Below are 13,642 nucleotides of genomic sequence, written 5' to 3'. Positions count from 1 at the left end.
CCTTCCAGTGCATGCATTATAACATTGGCTGAAATAGTACTCACACACAACTACTTCATGTTTCTAAGTGATTTCTTTATTCAGACGAAGGGTACTGCTATGGGATCCCCCATGGCTCCTAACTAAGCTAATTTGTATGTGGGTTACATGGAGAAACAGTCCATTTTCAATCCTCTCAAAAATATTTACTTGCCTAACATTATTATGTGGAAACGGTATATTGATGATATTTTTGTTCTATGGAGGGGTGATGCAAAACAGCTCCAGGCGTTCCATGCTTTTCTTAACTCTGATATTTACTATGCAATCTGACACACGTCAAATCAGTTTCCTTGATCTTCTGATCTTGTGTGAGGATAATGTTCTCTACGCCGATCTTTACAGGAAACCTACTGATCGTAACAGTTTGTTGAGGGCTGATAGTTGTCACCCACTTCCTTTGAAAAACTGTTTGCCCTACAGCCAATTCTGTCGAATCAAAATCATTCAGATTTCGACAGAAATATGGCTGAGATGCAAAGAAAATTCAAGGATAGGGGGTACAAAATTGGTCAGATTAATACTGCCATTGAGAAAATTAAAAACAAAACAAGACATGGCCTTTTCAAGGTCAGTCTCGCAAAAAGAAGCATTCTTGCGTTCTAACTACCCGCTATTCAAAGTGCTCTGAACAAATTAAGGGGATCGTTCACAAACATTGGCACATTCTAAAATCCGATGACAGTATCGGTCATGTGTTTTCGGACCCTCCCTTGGTCGTATTCTCGCGGAGCAGAAATCTCAGAGATCAATTGGTAAACTCCGGTTTACCACCCCAAGATATCCCTGCACAACGTCTATTTGCGCCCTTACTGGATGGCAACTATAAGTGTAATGGCTGTGCTCAATATAATGGSAGTTATAAATGTAGATCCTTCAAACACCCCCAAACGGGGAAACAGATCCCTATCAACGGTGTTATCACGTGCTACACAAAGGCAGTTATTTGTCTTATAACGTGTCCTTGTGGTAAAAAATGATGTGGGTAAAACAAAGCGCCAATTAAAAGTACGATTCTCGGAGCACCGTAGCGCCATTAAGTGCAAAAAAATCGATACCCAGTTGCGGTCCACTTTTTGGAAGCAAACCACTCGATTTCGTCCCTACGTTATATTGGTATCGAACATGTGACCCTCCCTAGGAGAGGGATTTATTGTTCAAACGAGAGGCTACCTGTATCTTTAATTGAAAGACCCTTGCTACCTTCGGTCTCAACGTAGCCTTTGATCTGAAGCCATTCTTGTGATTATTGGGATTTTGCTATTGTAAATGTTTGTAGGCTTAAAATTGTATCTATGATCGTATGTTATCCATTGATGTTTTTTGTATGCTATTTTAATATATGATAATTAACCAATGATATCAGGCCACACCCGGGCATGATTAGACACCTGTGTGTGTCCTTTGACACTATATAAACTAGTCACCCCGCAGTGTTTGTCATTATACCCTGATGAAGACAGCTTATCTGTCGAAACGTTGGATATTAGGTTATTAAATTATTGCATCCGAGCTCCTAGAGTGTGCGGCTCTCCTTTAATTTTTCAAGTGTTCTATTCCGCTAGTCAGCACCTCGCCGAAATMGGTGTTTCTTTCGCCTCTAGTAATAACACATGATAACACACAATAAATATTGACAAAAAATAATTTATTTTTCAAAAAATAATCTCAAGAATCCAGGCCATGAACAAAGCATAGTTTCCAAATTGCTGCAAACAACATTCATGCCCCGATTGTTCTTTTAATTCTTAGGAAGTGTGTGTGAGTGTGTGTTTCCATGGAAGACGAGCTTTACTGTTAGTCCAGTATTGGGGATTCGCATTGCTCAGGAAAGGAACAGGGCTTCAGTGGATTGTGTCATTATAGACATTGTCGTTGTCATTAATATCTGTAAGGCGGTCAGGAAAGGGGTTAAAACGTCTTGCGCTTTTCCTACTAAGCATATACACCGAGTAAACAAAACATGTCTAGGAATTCGGGCCGACCAGGACAATGACGTTGTAGTCTCTCCACTAGCTTGACTTACAGTAATACTTCCTGCGTAGCACCCTTTCAAGAAACCAGAGTAAAATGTTAAAACATAACATACCGTTGGATATGATCGACATCGTCATAAACATCATCCCCTTCTCTGAAAAGGAATATTGAAAACCGTATTTACCAGAATATTATGACACAGTTGTCAACAGCAAAATATGATACCAGTGACTGAATACCAGGGATTCTGGATTCATAATCTACCGATAATTGTGTTGAATAAATATATAAGAAACCTACGCCTGAAGAAGAACCCTGGGCACATATCCATCTGTGAGAGAAAGAAAATGAGGCAATAATTAGAATAATGACACATGCTAGAAAAATGTATCAAAACAGATCATTTTCTAGAATCTCTTATTGATTATTAGGCTGTACTACAGACAAAAGGGGAAACCTTTTAGTTTGTTACCAGTATCTTTGGCTGTACTACGAACATACATAGCCCAATAGCCTAATCAGATATAAAACTGACTTTTACAGACTTGTCACTAGAAGGTGATGTATTCACATACATTTCCCCTGCTTGTTGCGACACAGGACTTTTTTGTCACTGGTGACTTGAATGACCTCCAGGATCTCTCCTTGAACCACAGCTAGATCTGTCCCTCCTGTCTTCTTGATGCTTGCGTTCGGGTCAACCATCATGCTGTGTAACACCAAAATCGGTCCCTCAAACTGACAGAACAAGATAAAAGTTCTGTTGGCTTCTTTTTTTTATATGACTTGGTAATGTCATATGACATGACATCGTTGAGTAGGCTAATAGTGAGTAATCAAGCTTTTCAGGGCGTGCACATGAATTGCGGCAAAAAGCAATTTTCAACAGTTTTTTGAAGATTCACAAGAAGAGCAAAATATGTACCTTAAACTTTTTTCTAAATTCCTTTTCGTCTTTCTCCAGCATCTTTCTCATTATTGGATCTAGACTGGAACATAAAGACACACATCCTTTTGTGTGATCACAAAAAGTTGTTTTTGTCCTATTTCAGTAGCCAACTTTATTTCTTATTTCTTATTTGTAGCCATTAGCAACTACTTTATTTATATTCAGTGTAATGCATGCTCTATGCAACAGACATACAAGCTAAACTGTATACAACATTTTTATTTCATGTTTTAAGTAAACATACAGGCCAAATGTGGCAAGCTATCAAAGCAACACCACACTCAGAAAAACCACAGACTGAGAAAGTAGTCATAGTCATCTATGTGTGTGTGTGTGTGTGTGTGTGTGTGAGAAAGAGAGAGAGAGAGAGAGAGAGAGAGAGAGAGAGAGAGAGAGAGAGAGAGAGCGTTTGCATATTTGTGTGTGGGAGAGCTACCTGTTCATGTTTTCTGAGGAGTCAACATCATAATAGATGTCATTGTCTTCAAAAGGGATGGGAGGTAGTGGTGGTGGCAGTGAGGGGTCAGGCGCTTTGGACAGTTTGAGTTTACATTTCACTTCCTCATTATCCACATCCACACATGTGCTAATGATGTAACCATCTGCAAAGCAACACTTCATTACTGTCTTTTGGTAGCTTTAGGTACACAAAATGGGTGGTTTTCAGAATTGTCACAGCACATATCGAACTAGTATAAAATATGGAACAAATATGGGCTGTTTAGTTCTATGGAATTAAATAGTGTTTTACTCACAGGTGCCAGTCAGTGTGCGGGCCAGCCACCTGCCCTCGGGGTTGTTCTTAACCCGTATGATCTCCACTCTGTTTCCCTGCCGAACACTTAGATCATGCTTTCCCCCCTGCCAGTCGTGTCGAACCCTGCCCATGTGAAGGACCTCTATGTCCCCAGTCCCCAGCTGTGGAAGGGTAAAAGTAAATACATACAGAGGGTTGTAAAGTGCTTTTTCTAGCCTACAGAGATGAATGAGATCTCTGTTCTGCATGTGTGATTACATTACTGTATTTCCATATTAAGCAAAAATACTCATAATAACAGGTGTTTTCCTTAAGAGATTATCCAAAACTCTGAAACGTGTTTCGATATTCATATGTAGCAAGTGAGTTATGACAGAGAGGTTACTGTTTTGGGGGATTTCCCAAAGTGGGTGGTTAGCGCATGGAAATGTAGTGTATCACCTTAAATTTCTTTCTGTATTTGTTGTCCCTTTCCAGTGTTTTCTTTTGATTTCTCTTCTCCTGCTCTTGCTGCCACCTCAACTCTTTCTGTTTCTTCTTATCAGAACTTGTGTTTTTCACCTCCTGTTCATTGCCTCTGAGATTTCAAAAGACAAGAGACATGAGTGGTCAGTAATACTATTTGCAGTGGACAGCTCTTTCGCCCATATAAACATATTATAACAGATATGGGACTATTCAAATGTTTTCCATTAGCCTTGTGATATGGGTTGTTACAAGTGTGCTATGACAGGCATTGCAATGTCTACTTGTAAGACAAGCATAAACCCAATATATTTTAACTCAACATACAATATGTAGTTGTATTGCAATACTATACTTACTTATAGACGTCACTTCCATCGCTCCTCTGCAGCCAGGAATAAAAAGATAGATTGAAGGTAAATGTCATGAAAAGCATGTTTTTCAAGAACAGTATTTCAGAAGTAATTCAGAAGCAGTGTTCTGCATTAATGCTCACTGATGGTAAACATAGAAGGTTCCCACAGAATGTTCTTACCTCATCTACTTGTGAAGAACTATTGTCATTCCAGGAGTCTGTGGGTGAAATAGCAGAAAAGACCATTGATGACATGCATGAACAAGTGATAAACATGTCAAATACATGCATTATGGAATGATGGATTGAGATACAGTATGTGTATATAACACAAGCGTTGACGTAAATCATACATTCATGTCAACTCAAGTCATCATGATTCAGCACTAAATTCACAATAGCTAGTGAATCTCTTGCATGTGTTCATGGTTAAATAGCAGGTATTTTCAGTCATACCACTCATGTCCCAGCTCCCTGGGTGATTTAGGGGTGGGGGAGGCGGTTTCACATCAAGGCCTACATCATCATATTCCCCCTGGTCGTCCTCGAAATGTCTAACGAGAACAGAGGGAATAATACATCAAGTGGAAAATGTAACTTTTTCAGTGTTCCTGTACAGTAACCATTTGCCTACATAGTAATGAAAAAAAACGCCAAAATATAAGAACGACTTCCCAATCTTGGTTCATACTATCACTTTAACACTCGACACTTGACATTTCAAGTGAGCACACTCACACCGGGGTACACTGCCGTGGAAGGCTGCTGGGCTTGGTTGGAAGTCTTGGGGCGCCAGAGGGACTGGCTAGCCCTGGGAGAGACTGACTACTGCCACCTGAGGAGAACAGAAACAACCTGCAATGTAGGTTTACAGTAGGTCTGAAATTAATTCAATATTAACCGATTTATTACAGGGCAGTGTTCTGCAGCGGCAGTCTGAGCACTTCTTTTCATCATTCATTTCTTACAGAATATAAGACAATAAAACCTTTTTAGAGCGAGACATGTAGAGGCTTTAACTGGTAACCAGATAAGGCACACAGCATACTTGACCTTGATAGGTTGTAAATGAACAGATGACTTGCCTGTGCTACTATGCTGCTTACAGTAAGTGCATACATGTGTTCAGTCAGTTTTCCCCTTTTACACTTGTAATGGAGGGGGTGCTTTTTCATTGGAAATCAAGCTGCTTACCGTCAGTCTTCCTTAACCCTGGTCGCCCTGCGAGGTGTGGTGCCCTGGTGTCTCTCTGATGGGCCTGCAGGTTGACGTGAGGGGGCCGTCTGGGTTTTATGGGTCTGGGAGCCTCAGGGGGCAGGGCCCTTCTCAAGGGGGTCACCCCTGTCAGATTTCTCTGGCTGGGCAGGGAGGGGGTCGTCGGCTTGGTAGGGCCGGGGTGTACTCCCTTATGCTTCAGCATCATGTTCTGCAGGAGCTCCCCAGTGACTCTCACCCTGCCTTGTTGGTCTATGTTTGTCGGTGAGGGTGCTGGTCGGGGCAGCTCCTTGGCGGCTCTGTGGGGGCGGTGTGATGGTGGAAGGTGGGGGGCGGACATGCCCTCCAGTTCAGCCCTTACATGTCGTGGTGGTAGCCTCTGAAGGTCCGGGGAGTAGCTTGATCCAGGAAGTGGTGGTGTGGGAACCATAAGCATGAGTTTATTTCGGACCCCTCCGTTTGCTGTAACACTGACGTCTGCCAACCACGGGCCTCCTCTCCCAAATCCTCGCAGTGGAGGTTTTGGAGAAGTGCTGTCTCGACTACCTGCCATGTCAGCCTTGGCATGGAACCTGTCCCTCAAAGCACGAACATCCACACTCTCCCCCTGACAGAGATGTAGCAAGGTGAGAATGGAGCTGCTTAGTTTGTAAGCAGGAAGTTTGCATAATAACAATACCAGAGCAACAACCCCCACACACCTCTCTTTCTTCACACACCCATTCCATAGAATCATTCAAATCATCTAAACACTACAGGTCTACTGACATTTAACATGTTATGTTTTAAGTTCCTCGACGTACACATCACGGACAAACTGAATTGGTCCACCCACACAGACAGCGTTGTGAAGAAGGCGCAGCAGCCTCAGGAGGCTGAAGAAATTCGGCTTGTCACCAAAAGCACTCACAAACTTCTACAGATGCACAATTGAGAGCATCCTGTCGGGCTGTATCACCGCCTGGTACGGCAACTGCTCCGCCCACAACCGTAAGGCTCTCCAGAGGGTAGTGAGGTCTGCACAACGCATCACCGGGGGCAAACTACCTGCCCTCCAGGACACCTACACTACCCGATGTCACAGGAAGGCCATAAAGATCATCAAGGACAACAACCCACCGACTGCCTGTTCACCCCGCTATCATCCAGAAGGCGAGGTCAGTACAGGTGCATCAAAGCAGGGACCGAGAGACTGAAAAACAGCTTCTATCTCAAGGCCATCAGACTGTTAAACAGCCACCACTAACATTTAGTGGCTGCTGCCAACATACTGACTCAACTCCAGCCACTTTAATAATGGGAATTGATGGAAATTTATGTAAAAATATATCACTAGACACTTTAAACAATGCCACTTAATATAATGTTTACATACCCTACATTACTCATCTCATATGTATATACTGTACTCTATATCATCTACTGCATCTTGCCATCTTTATGTAATACATGCATCACTAGCCACTTTAAACTATGCCACTTTATGTTTATATACCCTACATTACTCATCTCATATGTATATACTGTACTCTATACCATCTACTGCATCTTGACTATGCCGTTCTGTATGTACATATCTTTATGTACATATTCTTTATCCCTTTACACTTGTGTGTATAAGGTAGTAGTTGTGGAATTGTTAGGTTAGATTACTCGTTGGTTATTACTGCATTGTCGGTACTAGAAGCACAAGCATTTCGCTACACTCACATTAACATCTGGTAACCATGTGTATGTGACAAATTTGATTTGATTTGATTTGATTATGTGCACCCAAACCACATGTCACATGCAAGCCAGACTACCATATAACCAGTAAGGGCAGATGTTCTGAGATGGAGGTCATGGCACAGCTATCAAGTGTAGGTCAGATTGTCACGGACAATGCAATTGTATGATCAATGTTACCTCTGAAAAAAATGGGAGGTCTTTGCTGATATAAGGGTTAAAAAAATGAAACAATGAAGAGATGCAGGAAGTAACTACAACCACACACCTATGAACCTCATGTATCCCTCTGCAGTGGTTGCCATAGAAATGGCAGTCGCAGTCATAAGTGGGCCAATGAGGTGCATGTTTTGCTATTGATATTTTTATTGGGACACGCAGAGGAAATAAGAAAGACCTGTCTCTGTACCACAACAGACGGAGCCTATCTGGCATTGTTCTCGAGCTCTTGCTTACTCAAAACAGAACGGCATGACCTTTGACATTTGCATTGCCTCTAGATAGAACATTCCAAAATTGTCTGAAAGAGTTCACGAGTTATATTATTAACATATAGGCGTAGTTTGTGTATGGCATAGGTGTATAAAGGCTAAAGCAAAATTGGTTACCAAATAATAAAAACCTGATTAAACAAATATCTAATTAAATATGAGATCTAATTAAATTGTGCACACCTGGCAACCATCTGGCAACCACCTAGACTTCATCACTGCTCTGATTACTCTCCCTTCAAATAACCCTCAGTAGCCTCTGTCGTCAGGCAGTATTGGTCTTGGTTACGTTCAGTACGCTGCTCCTGTTTTATATGATCTTCATGTTTATTATTATTAAACTCACCTTCTGCACCTGCTTCCTGACTCCCTGTGTATACATTACAGAATACTGCCTCACGAAAATATGGAAGCAGCAGAAGTTAAGAATATCTCCCAGATGGTCGACGTATAGGAACACCTACTCCGGCAACACCATGACCAGCTAGCTCAACTGGGTACGGTAATAGATGAGGTCCTCCATGTTCTCCACCACCTTTGACAACACCCGAGAGGATTCAGCTCCAACTAGCAGAGGACCCTCTACACCGATTCGTCCCAGCAAGCCAGTCCCCCAGCTCATCCAGCAGTCCGCCCAGGTCAGCGATGCCCTATTGTTTCTCCCGGACAAATATGACGGGACTTCCTACTCCAGTGCTATCTTTATTTCGCCCATCAGACAGGAGCCCCCACCACCGAGAGGTCCAAGGTTGCCACAGTATGCCCTCACCTTCTGCACCTGCTTCCTGACTCCCTGCGTATACGTTACAAGAATACTGAGTGTAAATAATTCACTGGTGATATCAATGATTCCTCTCATCACTGACTGAACCACTATTTTTTACACAGATAAATAACACCCAATCAAATGGCTTGAGTACAAATTGAAACGTTCCACTTAATTGAGTCATTTACAAACTGTAAAGCAGATTATTTCCACACTACATCCTGATGATCAATTTATAGTGGACATTATTTTGTTCTTTAGCTACCTAAATTTAGATTAATTATATTCTAACCTGCAGCATTGTTTGTAAGTTGGATTTGTTAACTGAATCAGAGAACAGTGAAATGAATCATGGCCCATCTAAACAAGTGATGATTGTATCACAGAGTAGGCAGCATGTGAAAGTCACTCTTTGTCTTTACCATACAGCAGTGGTCACCAACCTTTTCTGAGTCAAGATCCTAAGTCAAAATGCAAGCAGAGATCTACCACTCAGATTTCTTTCAAACATGAAACTAAGCCTATGCAACATTAACCAATTAAAAACAATTCTGTAGCAATGAGGTTTATGCCCAATACACAGTGGCGACCCATCATTCAGGGCAATGCCCCACCTGTTTTGAGCCCCACCTGTTTAGCTCCAAAAATAAAATAATAACAGTGATTTTTTTTTTTTTTTGTTGCTGTTTTTGCATGTTATTTTTGGCATTAATACATGCCACATATCAGTTTGCAAACAATGTAAAAAATAATAATTCAATTAATAAAGCTGCATTGCTTTCTTGAGTAAGTCATCTCCAAAATGCAGGTGTTTCAGCCTAGCTCAGTGCTTTCTGTGGTGGTGGGGCAGCCAGCGGAAAATACAGCGCGTAGGGGTTGGTAATGTTCTCTAGTTGCGTCGTGATTGGCTCAGTGTTCTGTCACTCATTGGGACTCTACGTCACCGCAGAATCTACAGGGAGAGCTCGAAAATTCAAGCACCTTGGGTCCTACCATAGAGTTACATTAGAAATGCCCATCCAAGAAGGCTCAAAGTCATTGGCCACAGATAGAATGAAGTCAAATCACGTTCTAGCTACCATAGCTTTGATTGGACCGATCATGTCAACATCATACTTTCAAAATCTTAGCTAACAAGTTAGACAAGCAGTCATCAGGTGGACCCTCTACACCGAATCACGTCGACAAATCCTTTTCAATCCTTGTCATATGAAGAGAAATTATAGAGAAAACGTAGTGGTGCTCATCGGCCATTGGACATAAAATCACACAACAAGTTGGAAATCTCAAATTTAACAATGACTGATTTGGAAGGAATCAGTGGCTAACTCCAAGCGTTACAAAGCAATCACCAGCCTGCTATTCAGTGGAGTGGGTGTGTGGTCCATTCTCACCTGTCTTGAAAGTACCATAAATCTCGAGAATGCCAGACTTTGATGAGAAAGTTTGATGACAAAATTTGCCCACAAGGACCGCCGCGCCACCTTCCTGTTCAAGTGGGCACAGCGCAACAAGGTGAGTCCAAAATTGTCTTCTATGCTGCTGCATAAATTATGTAATATGCCAGGGAGATACAGTTGAAGTCGGAAGTTTACATACACCTTAGCCAAATACATTTAAACTCAGTTTTTCACACTTCCTGACATTTAATCCGAGTAAAAAATCCCTGTCTTAGGTCAGTTAGGATCACCACTTTATTTTAAGAATGTGAAAGGTCAGAATAATAGAAGAGAGAATGATTTATCTCAGCTTTTATTTCTTTCATCACATTCCCAGTGGGTCAGAAGTTTACATACACTCAATTAGTATTTGGTAGCATTGCCATTAAATTGTTTAACTTGGGTCAAACGTTTTGGTTAGTCTTCCACAACTGTCCCACAATAAGTTGGATGAATTTTGMCCCATTCCTCCTAACAGAGCTGATGTAACTGAGTRAGGTTTGTAGGCCTCCTTGCTCGCACACACTTTTTCAGTTCTGCCCACAAATTTTCTATAGGATTGAGGTCAGATCTTTGTGATGGCCACTCCAATACTTTGACTTTGTTGTCCTTAACCCATTTTGCCACAACTTTGGAAGCATGCATGGAGTCATTGTTCATTTGGAAGACCCATTTGCGCCAAGCTTTATCTTCCTGACTGATGTCATGAGATGTTGCTTCAATATATCCACATAATTTCCCTTCCTCATGATGCCATTTATTTTGTGAAGTGCACCAGTCCCTCCTGCAGCAAAGCACCCCCACAACATGATGCTGCCACCCCCATGCTTCACGGTTGGGATGGTGTTCTTCGGCTTGCAAGCCGCCCCTTTTATCCTCCAAACATAACGATGGTCATTATGGCCAAACAGTTCTATTTTTCTTTCATCAGACCAGAGGACATTTCCCTAAAAAGTACGATCTTTGTCCCCATGTGCAGTTGCAAACCGTAGTCTGACTTTTTATGGCAGTTTTGGWGCAGTGGCTTCTTCCTTGCTGAGCGGCCGTTCAGGTTATGTCGATATAGGACTCGTTTTACTGTGGATATAGATACTTTTGTACCTGTTTCCTCCAGCATCTTCACAAGGTCCTTTGTTGTTGTTCTGGGATTGATTTGCACTTTTCGCACCAAAGTACGTTAATCTCTCTGAGACAGAACACGTCTCCTTCGTGAGCGGTATGACAGCTGCATGTCCCCATGGTGTTTATACTTGCGTACTATTGTTTGTACAGATGAGTTTGAAGGTAGGCCTTGAAATACATCCACAGGTACACCTCCAATTGACTCAAATTATGTGTTAGCCTATCAGAAGCCTCTAAAGCCATGACATAATTTTCTGGAATTTTCCAAGCTGTTTAAAGGCACAGTCAACTTAGTGTATGTAAACTTCTGACCCATTGGAATTGTGATACAGTGAGTTATAAGTGAAATAATCTGTCTGTAAACAATTGTTGGAAAAATGACTTGTCATGCACAAAGTAGATGTCCTAACAGACTTGCCAAAACTATAGTTTGTTAACAAGAAATTTGTGGAGTGGTTGAAAAACGAGTATTAATGACTCCAACATAAGTGCATGTAAACTTCCGATTTCAACTGTATGTATACTGTAGCTAAGAAATTCATACTAAGTGTAAGTTGTGTAGTAAACTGTTAGTAGCCCATGTGCCTCACCCTAATAATTTAGTCACTTTCCCCCTACTGTTCTGACTTGGTGGTGCACATGTAGCCTATAGCCTGTTTTAGAAAAATGTCATCATCGAATATTGTAAGAGCTTTCATTGTCTGCTTATATGCCCACATTATTTATCCTACGGTTCTGACTTGGTGTACAGGGAGAATATGTAAGAACGGCCCATGTTCTGAATTCAAATTTCAAAAGTGCTGAACAAATAGTTATATTGACTACGTCCGTCTTAGCTCGCTCATTAATGTCTTAATCGAAATTACGGATTGCCTCTTATCCTCTCGTAGTCCCCTTATACCATAGTTTGTACATCTCAATTGTCAGTATTTTTTTATTGTTGTGATGTGGCTTTGCTGGCATGCAGCCCCCCCCCCCTTAAAGAATTGATTTTGCCCCACCAAGATATACAAGTTAAAATTGCCAATYCCAATACATTATCACTTGAATTGTCCTGCCAATGTTGTTCTTCTCAGACCATTTTGAATTATATTTAATAATTTGTAGGTCTATGATCACATCGGTAAAATATATTTTGTTGTATTACTTGTGAGGCACATCCAAGTGAGCATAATAATAGTTTTTTTTATGGACTGATGGCCTGCATCTGATGGTCATTCTGAAGGGAGGGCGCAGCGGTGAGGCTCACTCACTTTGCTATAGTCATTCATTGTATTTGCAGTACATTTTATGACTTATACAAGTGTTGAACAAAGTTGACAGTGCTGAATAACAACTTAAACATMAACTTACTCATAAAAACAGCAGCTCTTTGTTGTATTCGTTGAGTCTCTCTCTTGTCATGGTTTTACACGTTTTGAAATCTCACAGTATCAGCTTTGCTGTGCGTTCGAGGCTTATATTTACAGTCTATGACTCGAGGAAATTGTGCAGACGGTGATCTGAGCTATCTGATTTGCCAGCGGTAGGTCTATAGTTGCACTTGATTTGCTCTCTGGGCTCTGCCGGGTAGGCGGAATTCTACCTTCAGACACATGAAATGGATCAAAATGGGAACACCTTGCCTTCCTGGAGCTAGGGCTGATGCTGAACCAAGTACACGTAACTCCAACAGCGCGAAACCAATAAAAAAAGGCTTTATCGTTGTTTTTTACAGAAATGTTCGGTGATTTACTAAGAATGCCTTGGAGATCAACCAGTCGATCGTGACCTAACAGTTGGCGACCCCTGGCATACAGAGATAGATGTTATGTAAATATTTAAAGTTTAACGTGGTTTATGGATGCCATGACATCGAAAACCCATCTCAAGAAGGTATTATTAGAAGCGCGATAATAGGAATTAACATGAAACGGTAACGGGTTACAGAGAAAGTGCGAATATGCGCTACAAAGGCTGCGTTTAAACAGGCAGCCAAATTGTTATATTTTTTCTACTAATTGGTATTTTGAAAAATGGCCTATAATTGGGCTAAGATCAGAATTGGGTCTGCCTGTGTAAACGTAGCTTTAATGCGCTACAGCAAATTTATATCCCCATTTTATTATAGCCTATGCATAGGCTGTCCAATAGTATTAATCTAGTATTGTTCAATAGTATTCATATTTTGCATGTTTTTCTATATATTTTCATCAATGTTTAAGTGATATCTTACCATCTTTGTCCGTGTGAAGTTTAACTCCAATTTAGATTAAAATTAGGTGGTCCATGTTGAACTCGTATTTTGGGTGCCATTCAAACATGCTGCGCTATATTGTTCCGTTGGTTACTCAATGGAT

At 41.2% G+C, this 13,642-nt stretch overlaps 1 protein-coding gene across 1 annotated transcript; it reads right to left on the bottom strand.

The window, feature by feature from the left end:
• Positions 1 to 1,676: 1,676 nt before the first annotated feature.
• LOC111975620 (FYN-binding protein 1-like) lies at positions 1,677 to 13,607 on the bottom strand. The gene is made up of 14 exons (XM_024004049.2): positions 13,519 to 13,607; positions 5,737 to 6,364; positions 5,281 to 5,377; positions 4,999 to 5,096; positions 4,723 to 4,760; positions 4,547 to 4,572; positions 4,164 to 4,299; positions 3,721 to 3,883; positions 3,402 to 3,567; positions 2,942 to 3,005; positions 2,592 to 2,754; positions 2,317 to 2,347; positions 2,129 to 2,170; positions 1,677 to 1,927 (listed from the first exon to the last, which is right to left on the bottom strand). The coding sequence occupies exons 1-14, from the start codon at positions 13,519 to 13,521 to the stop codon at positions 1,921 to 1,923; spliced, it is 1,662 nt and encodes a 553-aa protein (XP_023859817.1). The 5' UTR covers positions 13,522 to 13,607; the 3' UTR covers positions 1,677 to 1,920.
• Positions 13,608 to 13,642: the final 35 nt, after the last annotated feature.

The sequence above is a fragment of the Salvelinus sp. IW2-2015 genome, linkage group LG16, assembly GCF_002910315.2.
Source record: "Salvelinus sp. IW2-2015 linkage group LG16, ASM291031v2, whole genome shotgun sequence".
Taxonomy (NCBI): Eukaryota; Metazoa; Chordata; class Actinopteri; order Salmoniformes; family Salmonidae; genus Salvelinus; species Salvelinus sp. IW2-2015.
Note: the sequence above shows the minus strand (reverse complement) of the source record. Positions and strands in the feature narration are given on the sequence as shown.

Bases quoted from the DNA above. Each gene is read 5' to 3' on its own strand.
- LOC111975620 (XM_024004049.2), bottom strand. The intron at 5,097-5,280 runs GTGAGTGTGCTC...TGTTCTCGTTAG, and splicing joins CCACGGCAGTGTACCCCGGT to ACATTTCGAGGACGACCAGG. The intron at 2,348-2,591 runs GTATGTGAATAC...TTTCTCTCACAG, and splicing joins TCGCAACAAGCAGGGGAAAT to ATGGATATGTGCCCAGGGTT.